This window comes from Mesoplodon mirus (genome assembly GCF_964341445.2).
Source record: "Mesoplodon mirus genome assembly, chromosome: 3".
Taxonomy (NCBI): Eukaryota; Metazoa; Chordata; class Mammalia; order Artiodactyla; family Ziphiidae; genus Mesoplodon; species Mesoplodon mirus.
This window is the reverse complement of record NC_138978.1, coordinates 193,755-207,269: the sequence shown is the minus strand read 5'-3', so window position 1 is coordinate 207,269 and position 13,515 is coordinate 193,755. Positions and strand designations below refer to the sequence as shown.

The window sequence follows — 13,515 nt, the reverse complement described above, 5'->3', positions numbered from 1 at the left end:
CCTTGGCCTGGTCCAGAGCCCTCCTCCCCAGCCCCCACCATGGTCACACCAGGCCACATCCCCCAGAAGTCACGGCCCCACAGTCCTGCCTGGAGCCCTGACTGGAGGGCCGCAGGACCCCGTGGCCCCGGGAACCGAAGCCCAAGTGTGCACAGAAGCGGGGCTGGCGACAACCAGCGTGTCCTGAAGACCCACAGACCTCAGGTTCCTCCAGCAGACCCTCCCGGGCCAGGCCTGGCTGGTGAAGCGAGTGTCGCAAGGGCGGGCAGGAGTCCTGCCAACCCCCACCCCTCCCCCACCCGGTTCTGCCCTTAGCCCCAGGAATCCTGCACCACCAGCTTGGCATGGCAGAGAGGCCAGGCCGGTCCCGGCTTGCACAGGTCCAGCCTCCTCACCCCTCACCCCAAAGCCCAGGACTTCCTGCTCCTACCAGCTGGGCCTCTGGCTCAGGGACACCCTGGGGAAGCTGGGCCCAGTCGTGGGGACCCACATGCTCCCTTTCTCCAGGCCCCGACAAAGACGCAGAACTGCGAAGAAGGCATTTTACTGAGGAGACCACAAAGCCACAGGGACATCCGTGATGGGAGGGTGCAGCTTGTGGTGGACCACAAGCCAGTGACATCACACCATCACAAACCAGGCAGGCACACACGGAACCTCACCCTCATCACCGTGGTCACACGAGCACGTCACATATTCTCTCATTCAACAAACATGTCTACACATGACCGCAATGTGACGGTCTGGGCTAGGCCTGGACACGGCAGGGACTGAGCCACTGCCTGGGCCACGTCCTAGACCACAGCTGTGGGCAGGGCTGAGAAGCAGCTCTGAAGGGGTGGGGGGCATGCAGGATGCAGGGCAGAGGGGCACAAACGCTGGTGACCACAGACTGGCACTCACTTGCTGGTCACTCGAGTCCCACATACAGGCTGACACTCAAACGTGTGGCACACACAAGGTCACACATAGTCACTGCGCCGTGCAGGTGGTCACTGGTGGCCTCCCACACTGAGACAAACCGCAGCCCTGCAGCCTTGCCTCCTCTCCTCCAGGAGGGGCAGGGACACCGGATCTCCTGACCTTCCCTCACCATTTCTGGACGTGCAGACCTGGTCAGGGAGGGTCTGAGGGGCTAGACCCGGGACCCCCGCCCCCCAACCCCGCAACTATCCGGGCTGGGCGCCGGTCTGCACAGTCCTAAACACAGTCCTTTGGAGGAACGCGAGGGCCGGCCTTGCTGGGCTCCCGCCTTCTTGCACGGCTCCAGCCCCACTCGGGGCGCGCGCACTCGGGGCCCTCACGGCCAGAGGCGCAGCAGGTTCTCGTATACGTGGCCGGAGGCCTCCGGGGTGCTGCGGGCGGAGACGGGCTTCGGCTGGGGGCCACCTGCGATCCCGCCCCCTCGCCCGGGCCACGCCCCCACGCCCGGGCCACGCCCCCGAGGCCTCCCTGCCGGGACTCCGCCCCCCCCAACCCCAGTCCCCGACGCCCCACTCACGCCGCCGGCGCCCGGGACGGCGCGGGTCCGGGGCTACAGCCAGGGTCGGAGGGCGAGGCGCCCACCTTCAGGGAGTCGCGCTCCTCGTGCGGCTCGCGCTGAGGGGAGGGGCCGCTGGTCACCATGGTGATGCCCCCGCAGGTTCCGCCCCGGCCCGGCCCTGCCCCCACCTGCTCGCGCAGGCGTAGCTGCTCGCCCCGGATGTACCGCTGCAGCGCCAGGTACACGAACTTGTACTGCGCCTCGGTCTGCACCATCCCCGAGCGCTGCCGCCGCACATGTTGGATCGTCTTGGGGACGTCGATGTCGCAGTCCAGCCCTGGGGATGAGCGAGCTCAGGGCGGGGCGGTGAGGCAGGGAGGAGGTGGGAGGGCCAGATGAAATAGGCGGGGCCGGCAACTGCAGGAGGGCGGGGCTAGATGGAAGGGGAGGGGCAGGCACCCGGGGCGGGGCTAGATGGGAGGGGCGGGGCTCGATTGCGGGGCGGGGCCTGCCTGGGGTGGCTCACCCTGCCTGCGAATGACGTCCACCAGGATGTCAATCACAATGATTGTGCCAGTGCGTCCGATGCCGGCGCTGTGGGGACGGACCAGGAGGCCTGTGGCCAGTTGGTGGGACAAAGCCGTGGCCCCTTCCCCGGTGGCACCTGTGCCGCCAGCCCCGCCCCGTCCCTGGTCGCACCTGCAGTGCACTACCATGGGTCCGGCCCCTGGCATGCTGCTCTGGGCCCGGTTCACCTCGTCCAGGAAGCCAAGGACGCCGGTGGGCTCGGCCGGGACCCCGTGGTCCGGCCAGCCGAAGTACTGGCAGTGCGTCACTGTGCGCGGTGACTCCTCCTGGGCAGGGCGGGCTGGTGAGCGCCAACCGGGGGGGTCTGGGCAGGTCCCAGGCGCCCCGCGCAGTGTCGGGGCTGACGCTGCTGTGACCCTCGGTGGGGAGGGGCCCAGGGACTGAACCGGGAGGAGGCAGGCTGTGGCGCGGTGGGGTTTGCCAGAAGGAGTGACCAGCGGGGCCCAGACAGAGCAAGAGGGAGTGGGAGGAAAAGATGGGATTCAGGGCTTGGGGGACCCCCAGATGGCCCCCAGGAGGCTCAGGTGCCCGGGGAAAGGAAGAAAGACGTCTGGGGGAGGGAGCAGCTTTCTGGGAAGTGAATTCTATTTGGGAAAGGCCAAATGCAGAGGCTGGCAGGACCCCCCAGGTGGTTAGACAAAGGGAACTGGCCAGGAGGGATCTGTGCCTGGGACAGGAATGGGCGCCACTAACATACAAAGGAGGCCGAAGGTGCTGAGACGGCCCAGGGAAGGACCGGAGGGAGAGGTGCATGTGGGTGTGAGGCCGCCCTGGAGCCAGGCAACTGTGGCTGAGGACGTGCCCGATTGGGAACACTGCCCAGCAGAGCCCACGCCAAGCCTGTGCCCACTGGACTGAGGGACGTGGAAGCCACCAGGGCCAGTGGGGTCGGGTGGAGGCAGGGCCAGCCCAGGGCCTCCTCACCCCAGCGCAGACCCGGGGACTTCCCGACCACTCTGACCCTGGCCCCACAGGTCTCGTTGCCCTCCAGTCTCACCTGGTCTGCCCGCCACACCTGCAGCTCCCTCACACAATAGCCCTGGGCCTGGTGCTCAGCAACGTTGCACACACGCAGGCGGCCATACTCTTGGCTGCCATGCAGCTCTGGCCAGTATCGGAAACACTTGTTCTGGGAGGGTGGGGGCATGGCATCAGCCATACTGGAAGACCACCAGCACCCTTGCCCCTCTGCCCTGTGGGACACACACGGGGTCTCTTCAGTGCCCTCCCTGCTCCCCCAGCACCCCTAAGACTGAAGAAGCAAGGCTGGGCCAGCACCAGCACCGGTCCAGTGGGGCAAACGGCAGGAGGAGGGGAGGAACACGATCCTGAGCCCCTACCCGGCCTCGCTCCACCTCTCTGGTGGTCATGACGATGACACGCGTGTTCTCCTGGTGCACCATGGCCCAGAAGGCAGCCACCGTAGTTGGCAGACAGCCCTGGGTGGCGATGTACACCTTTCCTGGTCCACGGCCTGGCTTCTCCTCTGGGTCACTCTGAAAGGAGGTGGGGTCAACTGCCTGCTGTTTCCAGGAATTAAAGTGCCAGAGGACCAATGCAAGTTGATGCAAATGATATGCAAAGTAGCCCAACGGCTCACACACAGTCTGCCGAGGGTGGGAGGGTCTTAGAACCAATATTTAGTCCAGCAGGCTCTGAGGACCCTTCTGAGGACCCCTTGTGGACTGCTGCACCCTGAATATCTGACTGTGCCCCTGAATATCTACTGTCTTGCCAACGTCCACAGATCACTTCACGAGCTCCAGGCTCATTATTTTGGGGGATGGGGTGACTGGTGTTTGATCCACGCGGGGCCACGCATGCAGCTGGCCACCCACACCTCATGCACACTGACCCTGATGTAGTTGGCGTTGATGTAGTCGGCTCCAGGCGCGCTGTCCTCCACATCACGAAGGATGACACGGGTGGTATCAACTGGGAAGGGAAGAAGCTGCTTCGGTCTCCAGGGAAGAGGGGATGCTCGTGGACCCTACCTGCTTCCTGGCCCGCTGACCCGTGGTGAGCAGAGACAAAGGACAAAAGGGCAAGAGGGGGCATCACACCGCTGATGGGGAATGACCCCTGCCTTCACCCCCCAGGACCCCTCTGCCAGATGGGCCCGTGAATGTGGTGAATGGAGCCCTGGCCCCCCATGTGGCCCCAGGCCCTGGCCTCACAGGGGAGGATGTTCTTGTATCGGTTCTTGGGCTTGTTCTCCAGCCGCTGGCCCTCCTTCCGGGGATACAGGAGCCGGCATTCCTGCTGCTGCAGCATCTGGGGGAAGCGGGGCTTTAGCCCGTGGCCCCAACCCTTCCCCGGAGCCCTCAACACCCACACCCCCTGACCCACGCCCCTCTGCTGGCCCTTGCCACAGCCCCAGAGGATGGGAGTCGGGGCCGGGTTGGGGGGAGTGGGCAGCAGCCCGGCACCTCGAACTCCTCCCAGAAGCCCAGCTTGGCCTTCTCGCTGGCATCCATGGCCTCGCTGAGCTCCCGCACACGGCTCTCAATGCTTGTGGCGCTGATTCTCGTGGTCTTGAGGGGCTGGCAGGGAGAGGCCCGCGTCCAAGCTTAGCAGGGTCCAGTGGGCCCCACAGTGCCCCGGCCCCCACACCCTTGCCCTCGGCCACCCTGCGCCAGCCTGGTGTCCTTTTTCCCGGGTGGGGCCGTGCCAGAATCCCTTGCCCCGCCAGGTGGAGGAGCCCCCTCAGAGCCCGAGGTTCAGGTGCCCAGGGGCGTACCTGCTGGAGGTGCACTACGGTCCCCGACCTCTCCACCAGAGGGTTCTTCCTGTAGCATTCCACCAGATCTCCCAGGGTGTGAAACCGCTCGCCACCTCCCACATCGTACTTCCCATCTGGCTGTGGGTGCGGCAGTGAGCGGCCGGTGGTGCCCCCTCCCCTGGGTCACCCCCCAACCCCGGCCACTGCCTCCTACCTGGAAGTGGATCATGACATGGGTGACGCGTGCCTGGCGGTCTGCCCTGCCCAGCTGCTGCGTGAGCACTGACAGCACGAAGTCCCCAGGTTTGCTCTGACTCTCCCGAACCAGAAAGCTGCCCGGACGCCCCTTCTGCATCAGCAGCTTCTCGGCCTCCTTGCCAGACAGGTGCCCGTGGTACCACCTGGCCCGGGACGGCACAGGTGAGACCAGGGGCCCTGGCCTGGCCAGGTGAGGGGCACAGACCCACCCAGACCTCGGGGGGCCCAGGCAGCACCCGCACCCAGGCCAGCCTCCGTCAGCCCTGCCCACCTCTCCGACCCTCCTCCTCCGACCCAGGAAGCAGCAGGAGGCAGGACAGGCGGGCTCTGCAGTGCCCCACGTTGACCACCAGGTGGCAGCCTCGTCCTCAGCAAGGAGGGGCAGGATGGTCTCCCCAGGCCAGCCCCACCCTGCTTCCTCGGCAGCTGCAGCTGGCTCAGACCTCCGCAGTGCACATGGGGAAACCGAGGCTGGGGGAACCTGCTCTCCCCAAGTCACCAGCCAGGAGGGCAGGGGGCAGGCTGTCTGCAGCCCTCCCACCCCGCACCCACCCCTGTGGCTGGTGCCTGGGACCTGGAAGGAACGAGGCCAGAGCCCCAGGGGAGGGGGTGCAGGACGCTCCCTCCGCTTTGCCACAGCTGTGCCCGAGCCTGACCCTGAGTCCTGGGGGCAGAGGATACCCAGAGGCCATGCCCAGCGGCCCCTGCCCCCTCGGTCACTCGCACGCACACCTGTGCAGACACAGATGCCTGGCTAGATGCAGACCCAGCTGCTTACCGTTCCGACGTGGGGTCCTGGCAGCTCAGCGGGTGCCAGAGCTCCACGGGGGCCCCGCCACGCTCTCGGAGCAGCCCCTCGCGCTGGCCTGTGTAGTGCTGCACCAGCTCGGCCAGCGTCGCGAACTTCTCCCCTCCATACAGATCGTAGTAGTCGCCTGTGTTCTGGATCTTGATGTGGGTCACCTCGTTGTGGCGCCTGGAAGGGCCGGTGCGCCAGCCGCCGTTGGGGGTTGCTGCTCCCATCACCACCCTCAGCTTCCCGAACAGTCCCTGGGGTTTTCCTGCCCTGAGATCTCGGCTTCTGCTGTCCCCCTGCCACGAACAGCACAGCCAAGGCCAGGCCCCTCCCCTCTGCAGCTCCCCGTCCAGCCAGTGTCCGGGCCCCACCCTGGGTGGTGGGCACCCCACCCCCACTGCCCCGGGGCAGCCAAGCTTGGGCTTGTCGATCACAGGCCTGACTCTCCCTTGGCCTGGAGGCTGAGGCTGGGGCAGCCTCTCCAGACAGACTCTGCCTTACTCCAGACCACCTGCCCAGGGGCTCCAGAGGATGGGGGACTGGGGCCCCGAGACTGCTTCCCCAGGTGTCCCAGTGTGGCCTGGGAGGCCCCAGGGGAGAATGTCTGTGTCTCCAAGGTGAGGGAAGTCCATCCTGAGGGCTAACCTCGTCCCGCCTGCTGCCCAGGTTTAGTAGAAAACCCAGAAGGATCTGGAGCCCTTTGGGCAGACCCCTCCCCAGACCCCAGACTGACCCGCCTCACCCAGGTGGACACGGATCCGGCTGTCCACTCTGCTGGTTGCGACCCCTCCTGCCCATCCTCCCCGCACATTGGCCCTTTCAGGGCTCCAGTGAGACCCCCAGTGGGCGGCATCCCCAGGAGATGGGGGCACAGTCCCGGCCATTGAGGCCCCTCAGAGGGTGGGAGGGAGGCCCTGCCGAAGCCCACCTCACGGAGCCCTCCCTGAGGGCCTCTCTAAGTGGCCCCCTCCTGCCCAGAGGCCACCTGGCCAGGAATGCCAGACTCCCCCCGAAGATCTCATCCCCAGCAGGGGTCCTCACTGCCCACCCCCTCTGGAAGGACTGGGGAGCCTGATCCCCAGCTGTGCCCCCAGCTGAGGGTGTTCCAACCCCTTGAAGTCTTGCGGGACCTCGGGACCTGTCCACACCTGGCAGCACCACTCACCCACCTGACGGACAGTGTGAAGCCCCCCGGGCGGCTCTTGCTGGGTCTTGCCAGGAAGCTCCCGTGCTGGCCCTTGGACAGGAGCAGCTGCTCCGCCTCCACCCCGCCGATGTTGGGATGAAACCACCTGGAATGAGGGCAGCAAGTTGGTGACGGAGAGAGCCAGGATCACTGGGCAGTCCTGACCACACCCACAATGGCTGCTGGGGCTGCCCTGCACTCACCACCGTCCTTGAGCCGTGACCACAGGGTCTGAGGTCCGTGGGGAAGGAGGGGGCGTTGGGGGGGCACAGGGGACACAGACGGGCAGACACTGTCCCACAGTGGCAGGTGGGGAGGGCAGACCCCCTCCAGAGCCCCCACAAGGACACCAGCAGGAACCTCAGCTCAAGCCCTCGGCCGTCTCTCCCCCCGCCCACCGCCCACCGGGCGTCCCAGCTCAGCTGAAGGCACTCGGGACCCCCCACAGCCACCCAGGGCTCCCTTCCTCCCCTTACAGCCCAGCAGCAGACCCTGGTGGCCCCCCCCAACCTTCACCGCCCCTCCCGGTCCTGGCCACCACCCTCTCCCGAGGGACCCCAGCATGGCACGCCAGTCACTGGGTCAGCACCCCCGGAACAAGAGCACAGCCCACAGGCCCGTCACCCCCGAGAGCGCCCCCCACCCCGTTGCCGCCTGCCAGTCCCGGCCCCTCACCCCCACCAGGCCGTGCCCCTCAGGGCCTCTGCCCCAGCTGTTCTCCGCTCCCGGCCCACATCGAGTGACAGAGGGACCCTCTCCCCTCACTCTTAGACACTTATTCTGCTTTATTTTTCTTCACAGTATTGGTCACCTTCTGGACATATGTTACATATTTATTGGCTTGTAGTCTATCTCCTTGATTTAAGCTCCACAAGGGCAGTGTGTACGGCAGGGTTGAAAACAGAGCCTGGGCATTAACAAACATACTTGAATTCAGAAGTGAGTGACCTACGAACGGGTGGTGGGTGCTGGGCGAGCCCAGAGAGTCACCATCTGTTCTGCTGGGGGTCCAGGCTGAGAGGGACTCAACCCCACCCCTGCCGCTGCCACCGCCCTGGGACTGACCTTCACAGCCTCCCGCAGGAGATGGGGGGACGGGGCAGGGGGACCTCATCAGGACTGCACATGAGCCCACGGCTGAGGTCATGACTGCTGTTAACTTTACCCCGGTGGCTTCTGTCTCCGTGCGTCTCCCAGGAATTTCTGGGCCTGGTATTAAATCATACTCGTGCGGTGGGCCCAGAGCGTCTCAGAGCAGGGTCCCTGCACGATCCCCCAGAGGGACACTGTGACACAGTAACTGGCCTTCCATTGGCAACACTGTGTCTCCCAAAGGTCACTGCAGGAAGGGTTTGGGATCTCTGGTTCAGAGGTGTGTCCCTGGCTCACTGCGCAGGTGACACACGGTGTTGGGGGTAGTCCTGCCCCATCCTGCATCCAGTGGGAAAGTGGGGCCCCCGACTCCAGCTCTGCTGCCTTGCGACCCCCCAGGCCCCGCCCAGTTGTTCACAGTCATAACCCGCGCACAAATGGGGTGGGGCTGCTGTGCCCTGGGCAGACCCTGCCCCGCCCCACAGCTGACCCAGTACCATCTCGCCCCATTGAGAGAGATCTTTCTGGAATGGGAATCAGATCACATCTCTTGCGTAAAAGCCAGCCTGCACGCCTCCTCCGGTCCTCCTGCCGCTCCCTTGCCTCTCCTGGGCCCCCTTCGTCCCTGCCATCAGCTCCTTCCTGACCCCTCCAAGGAACCACTGTGCTCAGTCTACATCGCACCGTCTGATGCACAGTCCATGGCAGGTGTGGGGTGTGCAGGTGAATGGATTAAAATTCAGCAGAATCATAATCCCAGTTCCTGGGTCACAGTGGCCACATTTCACTGCTGAAAGCCATGTGTGGCCACTGGAGGCTGTCGACTGCGGGTGGGCAAGAAAGACTTCCAGCATCACAGAAAGCTGTGGCCTATGCTGGTCCACACTGCCCATCTGCGCCTGAGTCCCCACAGACCTGTCTCCCTGGGCTCTCAGGGTCTCCCCCGGCCTCCCAGGACCAGTGGTCGGGCCTCCTTCCAGAAGCACGCACTCCACGTGGGAGTTCCCCACACTCCCCTGCTTTGCCACCTCAGCCGGCCCGGGTCCTCTTCCTCCTTCTGACCCCGCGGTGTTGGAGCCCCACCACCTGTGCCCTACACGTGTCTCCACGTCCACGCACTGTCTACACCTCCAGCCCCACCTGGGCGCTGAGCTTCAAGCTCAGACACAACTCTTTCCAGTATCTCTGTCTGAAAGGTAACAGCATCTCTATCTTAACGTTTGCAAAATTCGAAACTCCTCATAGGGCCCCTGAAGCCCTGTTCTTCTATGTAGTCCTCACTCAGTGAAGGGGGTCACCGCCCGCCCATCACTCAGGTCCCTGCCCTCTACTCCCCAGCACTCTCCCAACGCTGTGCCCTCTTATCCTGACTTCCAAACACCCCAGAACCAACCACTTCTCCCACCGCCCTGGGACCAGTGCCCACCGGCTCTTGCCTGGACAGCAGGATCGATTCCAGGCCTCGAGGCCTCATCCTTCACCCTCAGCAGAGCCATGGCAGACAGAAGGGTTCTCAGAAAATGCACATCAGAGCCGTTTAAACCTTGCCAGTGGTCCTGCGTGGCTGCCAGGACGCTCACACACACCTCAAGGACCCCCCCACTAGAAAGCCCCTCCCCCCGTTGTCCATCTCTCTGTTCACTGACCTCACTCCTCACCTGGCCACCTCCAGCCGGCCCTACGGGGCACGGCTCACACTCCCTCCCTGACCATCCCGCTGCCCCTGCCATCAACACTGCAGCTGCATCACTGCCCCACCTTCCACATGTGGCACGTGCAACAGCAGACGGGCACGTACAGGCTTCTGCGTTTACCTGTCTCCCGGTGTCTTCATCACCAGACGTGAGCCCCGGGGAGGACAGGCTCCGTTCTGACCTCTGTGGCTCCCCAGGGTCCCTGTACTGGTTCAGAGAGGCCCAGAAGCTCAGGTGACCTGCCCAGGGCCACCCAGAGCTCCTATCCAGCTCTCCCTGGGGGAAGGAGGGCTACCACCAGCCGGGCACTTCCTGGGCACTTTTTGGGCCTGGGGTCTCAAGCTCCCTCCCGCGCTGGCTCTAGAGGAGTGGGACCTGGGGGTGATTTGGTCGAGTGGTCCAGCAGATGAAGCTGCCAGGGAAGGCTTCCATGGGGAGGAGCTGCCACATGATGCCCTCCGGGGCCAATCACAGGACAGGAGGCGAGGCCACCAGGAAAAGGGCGAAGGCCTCGTGCCGTCAGAGACATGGCAGCATGTGTGTGGGGGGGACTGGAACCCAAAGGAAGGCCTCCGACCCCCCCACCCGGGGGCCACCCACTCTGCTGAACCACATCCTGTGCCCAGATGCCGCCTCCCCCAGTCCCAGCAGCCTCAGACGCCAGTCCAAGATGGGCGATGCCCAGAGCGTGGGACCAGGGGCAGAGGGGGGAGGCCCCGCAGCAGAGCCGCGGAGCGGGGGGAGGGGCACGTCGCTCGTCCTTTCTGGGGCTCCCGCTCACACTTTCCGTCCCGCTCTCCTCCCCGAAAGCCGCCCCGGGTCTATCGGGTGGAAATCTCCGGGGGTGGGTATCCTGAGAGGCCACAGCAGCTCACACCACAGCAGCTGCAACCCCAGGTCGAGGTAGGCCTCGCTCCCCCGACCAGGCCCAGCGGTGGAGCCAGTTGTCCACAGGCTGGCGCAGCCGGCGGCCCCTGGCTGAGGGGTGGGACGAGGTGGTCCCATCTCCAGTCTCCACACCAGGGTCACTTCTGTGCCAAAGGGCTCCCTGCTCAGTGGCAGGTCGGTGACTCAGCTCTGCCCTGGTCACATGGTCAGGCAGGCCTGGGAGAGGGGCAGGTGAGGTGGGCAGGGCACACTGGGCTCCCCATGGGTCTAACAGCCTGGGCCTGTCAAGGCCAAGCTGAGTCCAGTCAGTGCTCCGGAGCCCAAGAACAGCCCAGCCTGAGCCCACTGGCCACTGTCTGGTCCAGCTTTCTGTGTGGCCTTGGTGTCCCAAATGTAGATGGCACAGCTCCAACCCTGGGACCCTGGGAGACCCATGAATGGCCTGTCGACATGCTTACACACATGGTACAGGGGCTGGACACACCTGCAGGGAAGACATTGTCATGATGGTGGGAGATACACAGACAAGTGGGGAGGGTCCCAGGCTGGAACTCCGGGGCTGGGGACCCCAGAGCACAGTCAGTGTTCTTCTCCATCCCCCCGCCCCCAGCCCCTCCTGGTCCCAGAGGAACCTGAACCAAGGCCTGTCCTGTCTATGCAGAACCGAACTAGCCAGAGACACGCTTTCCTCTCCAATCTGGAACCGGGCGGGAGCTCGAGGGTGCGCAGCAGCTCCCCGTAGGACCCGGCTCCTTCCCAAGCACCAGTATCAACACATCAAACAACAGCCCTAGGCAGGACTTGCCCCCAGCCCTGCCCACAGCGCCGGAGTCCTGGGGCGAGTGGTGCCGATGACGGGGCCCGTTGACCCACAAACCACAGGGCGATGGGAAGGCGCCACAGGGTGGGGGCAGGTGTAGGGGGATGGGCTTCGCTTGGGATTTGGTTGGGCCTGCCCAGGCCTGATAGGGGTGTGGGCAGGGACCCAGGGGCCAGAGGAGTGACAGTCCAGATGGTCATCACAGGGTGGGGCGGGGAGGGTTGGCGAGGGCGGGCAGAGCCGCACCCGGGGCTTTCCCAGGCTGGCCCAGGGTCACATGCACATGACACGGACATGACCTTTTCTGAGCACCAGAACTTGCCTGGGGGACAAGAAGGAGTGAGGCCGAGTGGAGCCGGAGGGGTGGTTCCAGGCAGACCCCGAAACATCCTCCTGCCTGAGCTCCAGCTGGATGTTAAACCTGGGAATCACAGGCCTCTGGGGCTGACAGGTTCTTGGAGACCCAACCCACCTCCACTGTTCCTGAGCCTGAGCAGGCCCTCGGCCCTGCCGCAGGCCGCCGTGCCAGCCACACCACAGCCCTTAGGGATTCTGGAGCCCCCACCGCTGCCGCGCTGCCCTGGCCCCGCAGATCGGGTCTTGTCCAGCCCCCTCACTGATCTAGGGAGTCACTCGGGGTCTTAGGGCGACCCTCCCTGTGACCTCCAGCCTCACCAAGCCCCAGAGGGGGGTGTTCCAGATGTGCCAGGAAGTGGCGACAGGCGTCTCACAACTGCGGCTCGCCACTGATGTCCACATCCAGCTGGGGTCTGAGCTCACAGGAGTGTGTGCACACCCCGGGGTGGGTGGGGGGGCTGGTGGAAAGGGCAGGAAGGGCCCCTTCCTGTACACGTCCTGTCTTCCCTCTTCACGGAGGCCAGAAGCTGGCTTGACTTGAGCCCTGTCCCGGGTCTCACACACACCCCTGCCAGGAAGCTCACCCCTAAACCTGGTCCTTAGGAGGGGCGGGGCGGGGGGTGGGTGAGCCTGTCAAGGGAGGGCTGGTCCTTGCAGGTCAAGGGGCCACGACTAGAGGGGGAGACCAGAGCCTCCAGGACGGCCCCAGTTTCAGGACTGGGGCAAGGGGGGACCCCGCCAGGTGTAACACATCTCTGGTGGCCCAAAGCGAGCCTGGAACAAGGCAAGGAGTCCAGGGGAGTGAGAGAGAGAGGGTCTGTTACTGACCTGACACGTGCTGCCCGCTCTAGGCTCCAGCCACTGCCACCCGAGAGCACCATCCATTCCCTAGGGTCAGGGTACCTCTGACCCCCCCCACCCAGACCCAGGCGCCAATCGGAAAGAGTCCTATCCACCCGCCGGGGTGAGGCTGGGCCTCGCTGGCCCGGGACGCGTGGAAGGGGGCGGCTGTCAGAAGGTCAGGCCTGAGCGCCACCGATCTGGAGCAGGAGGCGCCCCGGGGAGCATCTCGCCCGCACCCCCTGTCCGCGCCCGTCGGCCGGAACCGCACGTGGTGGGGTCCCGGCTTCTGGCCACCGGGCGGCCGGGCTCACCTGCGCGAGGTCATGTCTGCTGGGCTCAGGGTGCTCCGGCCGCACGGAGGAGGCCCCGCCTACCTCGAGGATCCGCCCACCGGAGCCCCGCCCACCGGGACACCGCCCCGCCCACCCTAGAGGCCACGCCCCCCCAGAGCTCCCTTAAAAGGATCCGCGCCCTCAGGTCTCGCTACGGTGCTGGGAGGTTGCACCAGTTCCACAGGGCGCCGGGCTTCAGGACGAGGGGCTCACGCGACATCACGGGCTCGGAGGGCGAAGGCGCCAGGCGGCCCTGGTCCGAGCGGCGCGGAAAGTGATTAATTATGCGTCCTGTTCGTCTGGGTGCTTTCCTCCCAAGAACCTTTCCAGCTCCGCCTCCGTCCTGGGGGAGGAGGGGCTGCACTCCCCGCACCCTGGGGGGAGGAGCTCGGAAGTAGAGAAGCGGGTGGAACGGGTCCCACCCGCCCCGCGGCCCGGAGGGGGACCCCAGAGGGG

The 13,515-nt window shown here is 65.3% G+C and overlaps 2 protein-coding genes across 2 annotated transcripts in view; both read right to left on the bottom strand.

The window, feature by feature from the left end:
* Positions 1-463: 463 nt before the first annotated feature.
* AGRN (agrin) overlaps positions 464-13,515 on the bottom strand; it is a 47,181-nt gene continuing 34,129 nt past the window's right edge. Inside the window, exons 34-43 of the mRNA XM_082616324.1 lie at positions 4,501-4,537; positions 4,249-4,345; positions 3,927-4,006; positions 3,412-3,567; positions 3,069-3,200; positions 2,183-2,337; positions 2,010-2,077; positions 1,709-1,820; positions 1,502-1,599; positions 464-1,355 (exon numbers count right to left, since the gene is read on the bottom strand). Of these exons, the coding sequence (XP_082472450.1) occupies positions 1,569-1,599; positions 1,709-1,820; positions 2,010-2,077; positions 2,183-2,337; positions 3,069-3,200; positions 3,412-3,567; positions 3,927-4,006; positions 4,249-4,345; positions 4,501-4,537 (868 nt within the window). The 3' untranslated portion in view covers positions 464-1,355; positions 1,502-1,568. The remainder of the gene's footprint in view (positions 1,356-1,501; positions 1,600-1,708; positions 1,821-2,009; positions 2,078-2,182; positions 2,338-3,068; positions 3,201-3,411; positions 3,568-3,926; positions 4,007-4,248; positions 4,346-4,500; positions 4,538-13,515) is intronic.
* On the bottom strand, positions 5,672-13,052 carry LOC309800042 (tyrosine-protein phosphatase non-receptor type 11-like; the record flags this gene model as incomplete). Its single annotated transcript, XM_082613854.1, has 3 exons — positions 5,672-6,027; positions 7,017-7,139; positions 13,039-13,052. 3 exons carry the CDS (start codon positions 13,050-13,052, stop codon positions 5,826-5,828), a joined length of 339 nt encoding a protein of 112 aa, XP_082469980.1. The 3' UTR covers positions 5,672-5,825.